The 13,197-nt window shown below is 50.7% G+C and overlaps 1 protein-coding gene across 2 annotated transcripts; it reads right to left on the bottom strand.

The window, feature by feature from the left end:
* Positions 1 to 240: 240 nt before the first annotated feature.
* On the bottom strand, positions 241 to 8,599 carry NPPC (natriuretic peptide C). 2 transcript variants are annotated; one of them, XM_033112563.1, is made up of 3 exons: positions 8,384 to 8,599; positions 7,616 to 7,923; positions 241 to 729 (listed from the first exon to the last, which is right to left on the bottom strand). In XM_033112563.1, exons 1-2 carry the CDS (start codon positions 8,471 to 8,473, stop codon positions 7,636 to 7,638), a joined length of 378 nt encoding a protein of 125 aa, XP_032968454.1. In that variant the 5' UTR covers positions 8,474 to 8,599; the 3' UTR covers positions 241 to 729; positions 7,616 to 7,635. The 2 variants fall into 2 exon arrangements, with proteins under 2 accessions (XP_032968454.1, XP_032968455.1); XM_033112564.1 differs by lacking the exon at positions 241 to 729 and adding an exon at positions 2,491 to 2,555 and having other exon boundaries at positions 8,384 to 8,590.
* Positions 8,600 to 13,197: the final 4,598 nt, after the last annotated feature.

The raw sequence follows: 13,197 nt of genomic DNA, 5'->3' as shown, positions 1-13,197 counted from the left end.
ATCCACATGGCCAACCCTGTCCCAGGAGACTCACATCTAGTAGATCGGGGGTGGAGTGGGGGGCCGGGGGAGGGCGGAATCTGTACTTTTAAGATCCCCAGAGATTCTGATAACAAAGAAAGCCAGAAGCGGGAACCCCGCTGATAGATCTGTTTAGAAGCAAAAGGCCTTGTCTTCAGCCTTCGCCCTCTTCCTCAGACTAATTCCTAAAAGATAAATGCAATGAGTAAATAAAGACAGTTTTCACGATGTTCATGGAATGACTTTTTTTTTTTTACATTTTTCAACTAGTTAAGACAAAAACATTACAATGATTGACTTCTTTCATTTAGTTACATAAATAAAATTTTTATAAATATCTCTTTATAAACAATATAAATAGCTTTACAACATAAATACATTTATGCATGACACGAATTTACAAACAGCAATGTTTACAGCTGGTTTTGTCAGTCTCTTAAAAACTGTCGCTTGTCATCACGCCGGTGTAGGTGTGTGTGTTTCATGTATATAATATATATATAATATATAACTTTTTATTTTTCATTTTCAAAAAAACAAACAATAAAATCATACCCCCCTCCCTAAATAATAATAAAACAGCTGGTGTTGTGTATTCCCAATACCGGGGCGGGGGGGGGAAAGAAAGAAATGTAAAAGCCACATTGCCTTGGAGGTGCTTCCAGATGACCCAGGGTGACCTCAGCAAAACGGAGCAGGTTCCCAATCCTGAAACACAGAGGGGACACAGGACACTCAGTTCTGGAACCTTAGCTGAGAAAGCCCAGCCTGCCAGGTTGTTCTAGAACCTTCCTCTCCTTCCCGAAGCAGCAGGAAGCAGTGTCCCTCCACCTGTGCCCTGCAGGCCCTGATGAAGGCCTTCCTGTAGAGGTGAAGGGGTCCTTCCACTGGCCTTTTCCAAGCCCTCATCTCACCTCCTGCTGTGACCTTGGCACTTCCTGTCCCAGCACAGGTAGAACCAGAATGTCTGCTAGTCCTCCTCCCCCTCAGGCTACCTACAGGCCTTATCCTTGGCACTCGATGAGATACAGTGAGGGGAAGAGAATGGGAACTGCCCCTCTCTCCCTACAACCCCAACCCTCAGGCAAGTGCTTGCCTACGCTCTGTCTGGGTGATGGCAGAGGGAAAGGAAACATCTGAGGAGTCAGGAATTCTGGGCTCAAATCCCAGCTCTGACATTTGTTTCCTGGATGGCCCTGGCGAGCTTTGAGTATCACTTTCCTCACCCATAAAATGGGATAATAGCCACCTCCCAGGGCTGGCTGTACGATTCAACAAGGGGCCATACAATGGACGTCAGCACAGTGTCTGGGTCACAACTGCCACGCAGAAAGCAGCACTTCCTACCCCAGCTCGGAAAGGGTCTCCTTCAGAAGCAGAGGAGATGGTGTCTCACCAGGAATAAATGGTCACGCTGGGTTTGCTGGGTTTAGAGTTGTCAGTCATTTGATGAGGGCTCTACCCAGTCTTCGTTAGTGGGTATGTGGGTGCTTTAGGGCCCGAGGAAAGCGACCTCCTGAGACCATGTGGGGCCCCCCTCCCATAGAACAGCACGTGCAGAGGGACCCCAGCCCTCATTGGCTTGATGAACTCTCCCCCAACTCCCTTTTCTGGCCGTCCCATGTGTTTAAACAGATGACAGATGTCTGTGATGTCCCTGGGGCCTGTGGGCAAAGTGTCTTTCAGGCATTGGCCACACCCTGTCTCTGTCGTTAGCATTCTATAATCAAGACTATAACCATCAGTAACAGTCATTATGGTGGCTACTTAGAGGAATGGCCACAACCTCAGGAAAGTTGTCATTAATGTGAAAAATCTAAGCTGTCTTTCTCATTTAGGCCCCGACAGTGAGACATCCCAGCCATCTCCACTAGGAGGTTGCAGGCCAGGGAAAGGATGCTGTGCCTTCTCACAGGGTGGGGGGTGAGGGTGGGGCTGAGAAGGTTAAGGGTGTTGGAGGCGCGTGTTTAGCTAAGAGACAACTTTCAGGAGGTTGACAAACTTCCCTGGTCAAAGTAATCTGGATTCTTCCTGCACAGCATCTCACTACCTGTTGGACCATCACCTGGTACCCACAGACAGCCACACCCAAGAACAAGGAGCCTATGGGGACATGCATGTCAGGTACTTTCCAGGCCCTCATTTCATCTCCGCATAACATGTTTAGATTCTCAAGTTTGAGCTTGGTGCTTAAATCACAAATGGAAAATCTGAGGCCCATGTCTCCATCTCTTTATTGTTTAGACTGGAGAGAAAAGAGCAAAGGCATTATAATGGTAGCTAAGAAAGTCTGGACCCCAAGTGCCCGAGTCATCTCTCCCTGTGCAGAGGTGAGTCAAGATCTCAGACAAAAAACGTCCCTACAGAAATGAGGAGGAGTACACAAGTCTGGCTGTAGAGAGTAGTGCAGCTAAGCTGACTGGGGCAGGGTTCTCTGGGCATTGACGCACATTTTTAAGAGCCACGATGGGAGTGCTTCAGGTCCCAGATCACTTTCAGCTGTCGTCTGGCCCTCGGGTTGCTCATGAATTAATCTGAGGAGGCAATTATAGCTCAGGTGAAAAAAATGTTCTGTGCTGTGTGGACAAAAAAGAGGTGCTGTAATAAATCTAACCAAAAGTAACCTCCCAGTGTGATCTGATCATAAATTCCTAACTGGGCAGGTCATGGTGGGTAGTCACACCTGAGGCCTGTAACTTCCGTAGTAAAAGGCTATCTCTGCCTTAAACAAGCCCTGTCCATTGTTTTTGTGCATCTAGCTTAACACACCTTTGCAATGCCTCTTTTTCAGACCCTCGGAAGTATCATCACCCTCAAGAGAGCAAGCACATAACCTTGTTAACTGTCCTGTAATCAAATCTCTGCCTTGCTTTCTCCCACCTTCACATAATTTTCTTTATGTTCCCTCTTTAATTCCAAATGTGTAAAAGAAACTGCAAAACTCATTCTCCAAAGCATTTTAGATCTTGTTTCCTGGCAATGTCATCATTTTGGCTCAATGAACTCATAAAAATTCTCTACAGGTTTGGACATTTCTTACATAGACATTTACTTGGCGTAGTCAGCAGAATTCTGGAGAAGACCACCCAGCACCACCCTGTGGACCGGGATCCCCGTGCTAGGTACCAGCAGGGGCCCATGGTACCCCACCGGCTCCCTGCTTTGCATCGGGTGAACTTGGGTGAGTTTTCTCTCAGAATCCTGGGCCTCCCTGCTTTAGGTAGCAAGTCCTGTCTTTACTTGAGCTGTTCTTAGAAAATCCTTGAAGTGAATGGGTTGAGATAACCCAAGGAAAGGAGAAGAAAAATGGGTGGCTGATTTTAATTTCGCTTTTTTAATTGGATGCTTACTGAGAGTCTGAATAAAATCTTTGCTAATTAAAAGAGAGACAGAACTCTCTTTAGCTCTGAAAGAGAAAGGATACGTCCTTCCGCAACCCAAATAGCCAATGGGGTGATGATGGTTGTTGCAGATCCCTGAATCCGGAGTGGCTCTGTGAGGCATGCAGTACGGTAACAGAAGCCGGCAGGAGCCCTGGGGAGAGTGCTTTGTGAAAGTCAGGGCACCCTGGAATGGGGTCACCCCTAGAGAGGGGCCCATGACTTGGAAAGCATCATGGTTCTGGTGGCATCCTGTAAGCTCTGGTTGGCCCTGGCTCGGGTATTCGTAGGTGACTAAGAATCTTTGTGGGGTTACCTGAAGAAAAATTTTCTCTAGGGCGTGAAGCAGTCCTATGAGGAGAGTCACCACATTTGGCTCGTCCAGAGATGGGCATGTAAAGGCCGGGTGTCCCTAGCAGTTTGTTCAGACTCTGCAAATCTCAGAGTTAACATGGGAAACCATGCCTCCGAGGCCGACAAGCCCCGTGACAGCCAGCCTTCCACTGATGCTCCTGCAGGAAGATGACTGAAACGAGGGTCCTTTTGATACTTCTAAATTAATCTTTTGTATGCACGATTAGAGAAAGCTGACTATAAGATTAGGCAGAATGAATGGAAAGCATATTTCAATTGGTCTCTCCAAGTTTCCAGAAGAGGATCTAGATAAGTGGACCAAACTATGATGTCGTTTAGATGGCAATCCAATTATCTGAGGTATTAAAAAACAGCTGTCCTCATTTTAAAGGGCGGGGGAGGAGGTCATTTGGAACTTGACTTGTCAAGGACAGATATAAATTGTGTCTTCTTATCCCAACTGCCAAAACAAAATTTGGATCCACTGTTCTTTTATAAACTTGTGAGTTTTTCTCATGGCTAAAAGGTCTCTGTTTGCATCTGTCTATGTATATCTATAAGTATGTTTTAAATATTAAATAGTTTTCTACCTCTGGGTGGTATTGTTAAAATATATTTAATAAATTAAAATTAATTGATTTGAAGGCAAGTGCTAACCTGAAAGCTTTTCAAATTCATGTGAGCTAAGATTAATCTTTAGTAAATCAAAGTTAAAGCAATAAAAGTTTGTTGCTTTAATCTACATTAGTAATTGATTAATAATTGACTGAAATCTATGAAATATGTTTCTAGAGGTTATAAAATGTCTTCATAAATTTGACTTCTTAGTTTCCATTACAAATTGAGGTTTTAAGTGTTAAAATCTCAATATGTGTAATTAAAACTATTAGGAATAACTTTGCAGTATTCTAGAAGGCTCCGTGGTACACCTCAAAAGATTTGTTTTTAAGTTATGTTGCATGGGAAACATTGTAAAATAAGTGGTAAAAACACTTTTACAGTATATTGAATGGGTTAACAATGGTTGTAAATTAAATAGTTGGGGCTATAGGAAATCCAAGACGGCTGCTTGGTTCTCCTAGGCTCTCTGGCAAACCCCATTTTTTGTTTTTTGCATTCCTTCATGCATCATAGTGCATTTAAGTTGGACTTAAATTAAATGAAAGAGCTGACATTATTGAAAAGAGACGTTTTACACTATTGCCAAAGTTTGATAAAGTCATTTAATGCAAATGCCAAATTAGTAACCACTTCCTTTCAGAGAGAGCTCCCAGGAGACAAAGACTCTGAAAAAAGGTCATTGACTGTCACCTGGAGATTTTGTTTTATGGAAAGGACATCAAATAAAAGACTCTCTCCAACCTCGCTGGAAGAGACCTTACCAAGTGTCACTGACTAATCCATTCGCAACTACATTTCAAGGGGTGAACTCATGGATTCCCATTTCTCATCTAAAAAAGATGAATGGACATCTACCCCCAAGTCTGACACTTGCCTCTGCCGACAACAAGCATCCAAGCCCGTCTAGGATGAGAAGCTGCTGGCACCAGAGGTAGACAGCCATCCCAATACATCGACAAGGCCTGTACCCCACAGATTGATGTTGAATTCGGAATCCATTGTTTTGATTGTCTTTACCTGTCTGCTAATGATATTAGTCATAATAATAGTTAAACTTGTTCTTTGGGTTTTTCTATATAGTCTAACTGTTTATGGCTACTGAAGATGTATAAGGTAACTGTTAATATTCTTTCTCTAGCTTATGTCAATGGTATAGTAGATGCAAAATACAGGAAAATGAGATACGGCAAAACTCAGATCATGATCGTTCACAGGATAGAAATGATCCAGAGTGGTTTTCACAACGAAGGCCATAGACCTGATTGCCTTCCATTTACCTGCCCTTCCCTTTTTGGGAAAAATCGGCCTCAACTCACATCCCCTGGTTATGGTACTGCCCCATCCCCAAAGGTCAACAAGAGGACCTCGATACTAAGACTTCCTAGGAATGAGCCTTCAGACACCACACTGTTTGACCAAAAGGTTGGCCATCAATGCATCCTTCAGACTGATTTATGACCAAAACGGGGAATTGTGGATGAAAAGGGGTTCCATGGAAAGTAACCTTACAGGGTGATCTAATTACAAATTCCTACCTGGGAGGTTAGGCCTATAATTTCCATAATAAAAGGCTATCTTTGCCTTAAACAATCCTTGTCCATTGTTTCTGTGCATGTAGGTTAACATACCTTTGCAATGCCTTTTTCAGACCCCTTAGAAGCATAATCACTCGCAAAAGAACATATAACCTTGTTAACTATCCTACAATCCAATCCCTGCCTTGCTTTCTCCCACTTTCATGTAATCTTCCTTCTGTTCCCTCCTTAATTTCCAAAGTATAGTAGACACTGCAAAATTCATTCTCTGCAGCAAGATTTGAGAGAACTTGCTTCCTGGTACTTTTGTCAGTGTGGCTCAAATAAACTCTTACTAAATTCCCTACCAGTTTGGATGTTTCTTACGGCAGCAGCTATGAAAAAGGCTTAGGCAATGTGCTTGAAAGTTTCAAAGACGGGAGCTCTTATTACCCTGGGGGTGGGGGAAGCACAGCGGGGACACTGATAAGGCTTATTGGGTGAGAGAGCAGCTTGGCCTGGAGTGGGACAGACAGGCTCAGGAGGGACAGGGAATGGCTGTAGCCAGGCTGTAAAAAAAGGCTGGAAACCAATAGGGGTCAGATTCTAAAGCACTTGAATATCAATTTCAAAGTCTGGGAAGTGGTTTTCCCTTGGGCACTGATGGACAGCAAGAATGGACAGGAGGGAAGGAAAGGAGGTGAGGACCTTTGCAGCAGTACATTTCGAGGTTGCGGCACCTGGAGGGGCTGTAGGTAGCATGGGGTTTCCAGCTCTGGTGGAGGGTGAGGAGACCAGACTACAGGCAGGGACCCCAGACAGGATGGGGGTGGGCAGGTTGGTAAGGAGCTCAGTTTGGACCATAATGAGTTTGAAGTTGGGGCAAAAATAAGATTTATTTTAGTCTCTTTTTCCTTGCCCCGAAAAATTGTGGCAAACACTTCGATGCTGAAGTCACACGGGCTGCCCCAGCATCAGGACCCTGGACAGACCAGTTTGCCCACAGCCACTGTTCAGTGAAGGGACAAGAATCAAAATGTTCTGGGGTCAGAAGAGCTCTCTGGTGATGCTAACAGAGAGCTATTCTCTCTACTGTGAGGGGGTAGGTATTGCTCCAAATTGGTCCCACTTCAGGGGCAATAGACCCAGGAAGCATCCTGCCCTCTGGGCTGCGTACTGCCTGGCGCCAGGATACAGTGGCTGGCAGATAAACTTACCCTGGGCTTGTGTGTATGCCCTTCCACCTCTGTTCCCATAAACCCACCATTCTCCCCTCAATGCCTCCATTTGGCGAATTGTGGCAAGTGTTGCTGGTTTGCTTTTGGTCCAGTGGCGGATGGACACCACCAAACTGTTTCTGCTTCTCCAGAGGAAGTGGAGGTGGGGGAATGGAGTGGGGTGGGGGTGTGTTCATCCATCCAGAACTGTTTCTGACCTTGTCACAGTTGCCTGACTACTTACTTCATCCCTCTCTTCCTCCATCTGTAAAATGGGACAGTAAATAGGGTTGGGGGAAAGGCCATCACACACACTTGATCTCGTGCCCGGAATGACCTGGCTCCCCTTCAAAGACCGCTGGGAGGCGGAAAGGTCCCAGGGGTAGGGGATCAGAGAAACCTGCCTCTGGGCGGGGGTGGGGGTGGGTGTTCAGGCTAGGTTCTGCTGGGCGCTGTAGGGGAGCTAGGTGTGCGCGAGTGCCCCGCGGCCAGGGTTGGTGGTACTCACCGCCGCCAGGGGTCGCCGCACTAACATCCCAGGCCGCTCGTGGAGCCGATTCGGTCCAGTTTGAGGCCGAAGCAGCCCTTGGAATTGCCCTTCTTGTAGCCTTTTTTCTTGCGCGCGGGGGGGTTCGCCTGCAGGGAGCGGGCCCACGCCCCCTGAGACTTGGTGTCCACGCGTAGGTCCCGGAGCAATCGCGACTGGTCGCCCTTGAGGTTGGCGCCACTGCCTCCGGGAGTCTTGTCGCGCTTTTTCTGACCACCGCCCTCAGCGTGGGACACGGCCAGCTCCTCTCCTTGCGGAGTTCGCGGGCCCTGTCCGAGGAAAAGAGCAAGCAGGTGAAGGGACGCACAGCGGCCGCGCGAGGGTGGGGGGGCCCTGATGCTCCAGCTCCAGGCGCCCAACAGCGCCGTTTGTCCCTTCCGAGCCCTGAGCTCATTCCGATAGATGCGGGACAGCTCGGCCCTGCATCCACCTGCCACGCGGCCGCCGTGTCCGCTCCTTCGGGGAGTCCCTTGCCCTCCTCTCCTTTCCCTCTTGCTTGGCTGGCCACAGTGGAGCAAGGGCTGCCCATATGTCGACGTTCTCCCGAGGCTGGGGACGTAGACCCCGAATCCAGGCTTCGAGGGCTCCCCAGCGGTCACCCGCACACGTCTCAGAGGAAAGGGCCGCCTTCCCGCCCTCTCCTCTCCCTCCTGCGAGCCACATCCTCCTAGATCCCCAGCACACCCACACAGCCCCTCACAGTCCCGCTACCCCTGCAATAGCACCCACCTTCGGTAGCGCCCCGGGCTTGGCTTCGGAGGGCCAGAGCGAGAGTAGCGTGAGCAGCAGAGCGCAGGCCAGCAGCTGGGAGAGGTGCATGGTGCCCGCGGGGTGGAGGGGCGCACACCAGCGGCAGCAAGGGCAGGCGCGTAGGCGGGCGCGGAGCAGGCTGGCGGGGCTGCGGTGCCGACGCGGGTCCCAGAGCTGCGAGGCGCCGGCTGGGTGCGCTCTGAGCCCGCGGCTCCGCTCATGCCTTTATAATCCAACCTGCCGCTGATGTCATCCTCCCGCCCACCAGGCTGCCCGGGCCAATGGCACGCGCTCCGAGGGCCGGGAGGGGGCCGCGGGGGCTCCCCCTCTGCCCCCACCCTCATCTCACCCCCGAGGGATCCTACGGCTCGGCGGGCTCTCTCTTGGCTGCACTCGGTGCTGCAAAGTGGCTCGCACAGGGTAACTCTGTTTGCATCAAGCGCGCGTCCTGGCATGCCAAGTGTCAATGCTCCGGATGCCCTGCGCACACACTTGGACCTTAACACACACCCTCTCCCCGGAAGGAATGTTTCCCTCTTTGCAGGTGCAAAGACAGGCTCATAGGAATTTTAAGTCACTTGCCCAAAGTCACACAGCCAGAAAGTTAGCGCAACCCGAAATCCACGCAGATCTGCCTTGTTGCCAATCTCTTCCTCAGGCACCTGACAGACGCAGGCCTGGCGCTGCGGTTCCACCTTTCACCTGCTCGCGGGGAGTTCAGATCGCACCGACGCCTTTGGGTTGGGTAGGCCGAAGATGGGGTCGGAAGTCTGGGTGCAGAGAGAGCGGGGGTTCGCCAGGGGCCGCAGGGGGGAGCGCAAGTCCTACACCGGAGAGTGCAAACTTTTCACTCGCCTGTGTGTTTGAGAGCGAAAAGTGAACAAGGTGGACTACGAGGGCAACCCACATACAAGTGTGCCGTAGCATCATGTGCCCGCCACTGTGGCTCGAAGTGCGCGCTCAGCTGGGGTCCGTGGTACAGAACGTCCGCGTGTCTGACCAGGCGGCGGCTTCCGTCTGCACCGATGGTGCGCTCCTGACCCCGTCGGCATCCACTCGACGATCCTCAGGGTGGGGGTGTCTGCTCCAGTGTCCTGTGCACTTGCCCAGGCTGGAGAAGGAGCTTTATCCAGCCCCGAACCCAGTCTGGCTTCGGTGAGCCGGGACAGGTAGTCGCTTTCGCGTTTTCGCCAAAGCGGGGTTCCGGTCATAGTTGTTGGCCACCGCCACGCATTCCTGCTGCTCACAACTCCTCCTTGGGCAGGGCGTCTCTATAGCACGGGCTCTGAGGAGTTCCTTCCGGATGGGCCAAGGAGGCGGAGAACCCAGCATCCCAAGAATTGAGCGAGATGCAGGAATCTGTGACTCCGCAGCCGCCCAACAGGATTGGGCTGGAGAGCAGAGAACTAGGGAAGAGGGAGAGATCTCCAGGTGGGCGATGGAAGTCCCTCTTTGCCTACTGAACAAAGAATGTAACCAATCTGGAACTTCTCTTAGACTTCTTTATTTACATGGGCTTAAGGAGCCGGGCAGACTGACTCTAGAGCCAAGCACTGGGTCGGTTTCCAGGGGGCAACAGCCAGGGCACAGTGGCATGTTCCAGGCGCTAAAACGACCCTGCGGGATGCAGGCGCCAGAATGAGCTTTTTCAGGGAGAGGAAGCTGCACCCGAGGCGGGAGGGCGGCTGGAAATAAGAAAGAATCAGGTGCTACGCGGTGGCTCCACAGCAGAGCGTGGGCCCAGAGCAGGGAGGCACCGGCAGCACCCTTCTGCCTCGGCTCCCTATTTCCCACCCTGGCACTGACTCTGTAACTGCCGACCAACCAACCATGCCCTAAATCCCTTTGTTTGAAAAATAACCTCCTTGTACTGCCTGAGTTTGGGTAGCAGAATCTCCTGTGTTTGAGGAGGATTCAGACGTGAACAGGGCATCCTGTGTGAGTTCTGGTGAGTAGACTCACCACCTCCACTCAGCCCACCAGATTGCCTCTTTGAGGTTATCATCCATAGAGTGGCACCACTCTTTCATTTGAGGAGAAAGGAAGAGGGAAGGATCTCCAGGTGGGCGATGAAAGTCTCCCCTCTTGTCTACTGGACACAAAGGGATGCAAGCAATCTGGACTTCTCTGAGACTTTGCTCAACACCAGCGTAAGGAGCTGGGCAGACTGATTTTAGAGCCAGGCGCTGGTTTCCGAGATCAACATCTACTTCCTACGAAACCCCTTATTAAGGACAGGTTGGAAGCTTCTGGTGCTCCATGGTCACCTCCTTCTGTCTGAATGTCTGTAGGCTGGTTCTTCCTGTCTTCTGTGTCTCTTGGATGTGACAGCTAGGTAACTATCTAGATCTCCCTCTCTTTGAGCCTTGAGACTAAATTAGAGTGAACTGCGGAGCAAGCCTTCGCTCAGGCAGGCAGTGCAGCAGCTCCAGCCCAGCTGGGGCCTGCGAAATGGGGTGGGTGGAAGTTCGAGGATTGGGCTGGAGGGACATTCAAGGAGGGAGGTAGTCGGCACAGGACTGTCTTCAACAGAAGGTTTCACCTCCCCCTTGGTTTCCTTGCACAGGAAGCTGCAGAGGAGGCTCGCTGTCCCTCCTGGGCCTATGGCTGGGCACTCAGGTCCTTTTTGCCTACTATTCCCCTCATGAGGTCCACTTCTGCTCTGGCCCCAGGAGCCAGGCCTGGGAAAGTTGGACCCACGGAGCAGCTAAACAGGAGCTGTTCGTGGCACTTTATTGAATGCTCAGTGTGAAAGCTGATGGCAAAGGAGAGAGAAAAGGCCACTGAGCCTCAGGAGCCTGGCAATTCTGTAGGGAATCCAGTCATTTGTCACTTTTCCACCCACTTATTCCTCAAGTAGCCAGTGAACATCCCCATAGCCTGCAAAGTTCCACCTGGGCTGGGAAGAACCCCCAGGAAACAGACACTAGCACTTTAGTTTGAAAGGGACCATGGCAGGGAGGGAGGGCACGTCTCCCAGCCTGGACAAGCAGGGCGGGCTTCCTAGAGGAGGGAAAGCCTGTGCTGAGCCAGGAAAGGAGACCTGGCAGGAGGAGAGAAGGGAAATCTAGATGGAATACAGAGTGACTCCCTTTGGGCTAACAGGGAATGCACTCAAGCTTAGAGGGGGCGGTAAAAGAAAAACAATCAAACGAGAGATTGCCCTCCCTGTGGAATAGCGCCCCCTCCTGGCCCTGGGGCCAAACAAAAGGATTCTTAGGCACAGAGAGAAGGGGAGGATTGTTCAGCAACCCATCTGTTTTCTCTGCAATTATTTCATCCCAGGGGCCCCCTTCCAGCTGCATAACTTCCCAGAGAGGACACTGAACAGGCGGTGAGCAGATCTCATGGAGGCCGGGCAGGGGAACTGCAGCGGGACCCTGGCCAAGTCCCATCACTGCACGGGGCCTTCAGTTTCACCACCTATAATTGGGGAAAAGCTGTCCTTGCCTCCTGGACTGGGGCAGAAGGAACCAGGAGGCCGGATGAGAGGTTTCTGACCCCTGGATGAAGCAGCTGTGGCAGAAGAGATATCTGAATGTTACTGTACAAACACGCACACTCTCAGACGGGGGCGTGGGGGGTCGGATCCTGCACCCCCTGAGACTCTCTAGGACTGTTTGGTGGTGGGACCCATGGAGGACACAGAGGCCATGGCCTGGCCAGGTCTTCTGGAGCTTGGTACCTGCTCCAGGAGTCCTGCACCTATGGAACCTGGCCTTAGAGGAATTGGAGGCCAAGGAAGTGTCATCCAGCCTTCCTGGGCCAGAAATTCCAGGAAAGCTTAACCTCATCATGCCATGAGGTCTTTGACCCCAGGACACCCCCACCTGATGAGCCAGCTGCTCTCCTTTTCCTTTCCCAGGGGCCCTGCCAGCACCTGCTCCAGATGGCCTCCAACCCTGCTGTCCTACGCAGGCCATGACGTCAGAGTTTATCCCTCCTTTTTTTTTTTTCTTTCTTTTCAAATAAAAGACAGATAGGCTAGACAGATAGCCTCAACAGGGCTCGTTTCCTGGGGGGAACAACTGCTCCCCACGTGGCTGTCACCAGGCAGGTGAGGCAGTAGAGGCTGAGGCCTCAACCCTGAGAAAGTGAGCAGGGTGGTGAGGGAGAGGGGCCTCCCGCAGAGGACTGCTCAGCATCTTGACCTCAGTGGAGAGCATGCACCAGATGTTTGCAGAAAGAATGGATCTGCTGCCAGACCCTGTGCCTGGGGACCTGGCTTGCCTTGGCGGGGCTTTGGGGTTTTGCAAGCAGGGAGCCACTCTTTGCTGCTCTGGGGGTCCCTGCAGTGAGCCGACCTTCTTGGTGTGTACCTGGAGGAGGTGTCTATTGTCTGGTCTTGGAGATTGTGGTTCAGATTTGTTGGAGATCCTAATCTTGATGGAAGGAGTCTTCTCCCTGTGGATAGAAGGGGCCCCAAGTGTTTTACAGGAGCTTCTTAACTCAGCACCTCCAGAGAAGGGACCAGGGATGGCCTGCCAGGGTCCAGGGCCACCGGTCAGCTCGAGGAGCCATGTCTCTGGGTTTACCAAGCTGGACCTTTCTCTAGATTTCTGCCCCAGGAGTGTGTGATCATCAACTTTCTGGTGAGCAGTCAATTTCTAAAATGAGAATGACCAGAAAACACTAGCAAGAGAGAGAGAGAGACAACTAAGCCAGAAGCTAATGAGGATTAGAGGGAACATATTTTTTGCAATCTGGGCTCCACACAGATTGGAAAATACTTTTAAGCCCAAAGCCAAAAAAAAGAAAAAGAGCCCATAAATTGTTTGGAAACCACCCTCGTG

This window comes from Rhinolophus ferrumequinum, chromosome 8 (genome assembly GCF_004115265.2).
Source record: "Rhinolophus ferrumequinum isolate MPI-CBG mRhiFer1 chromosome 8, mRhiFer1_v1.p, whole genome shotgun sequence".
Classification (NCBI taxonomy): Eukaryota; Metazoa; Chordata; class Mammalia; order Chiroptera; family Rhinolophidae; genus Rhinolophus; species Rhinolophus ferrumequinum.
The sequence above is the reverse complement of the archived record's forward strand: the minus strand, read 5'-3'. Positions and strand labels throughout refer to the sequence as shown.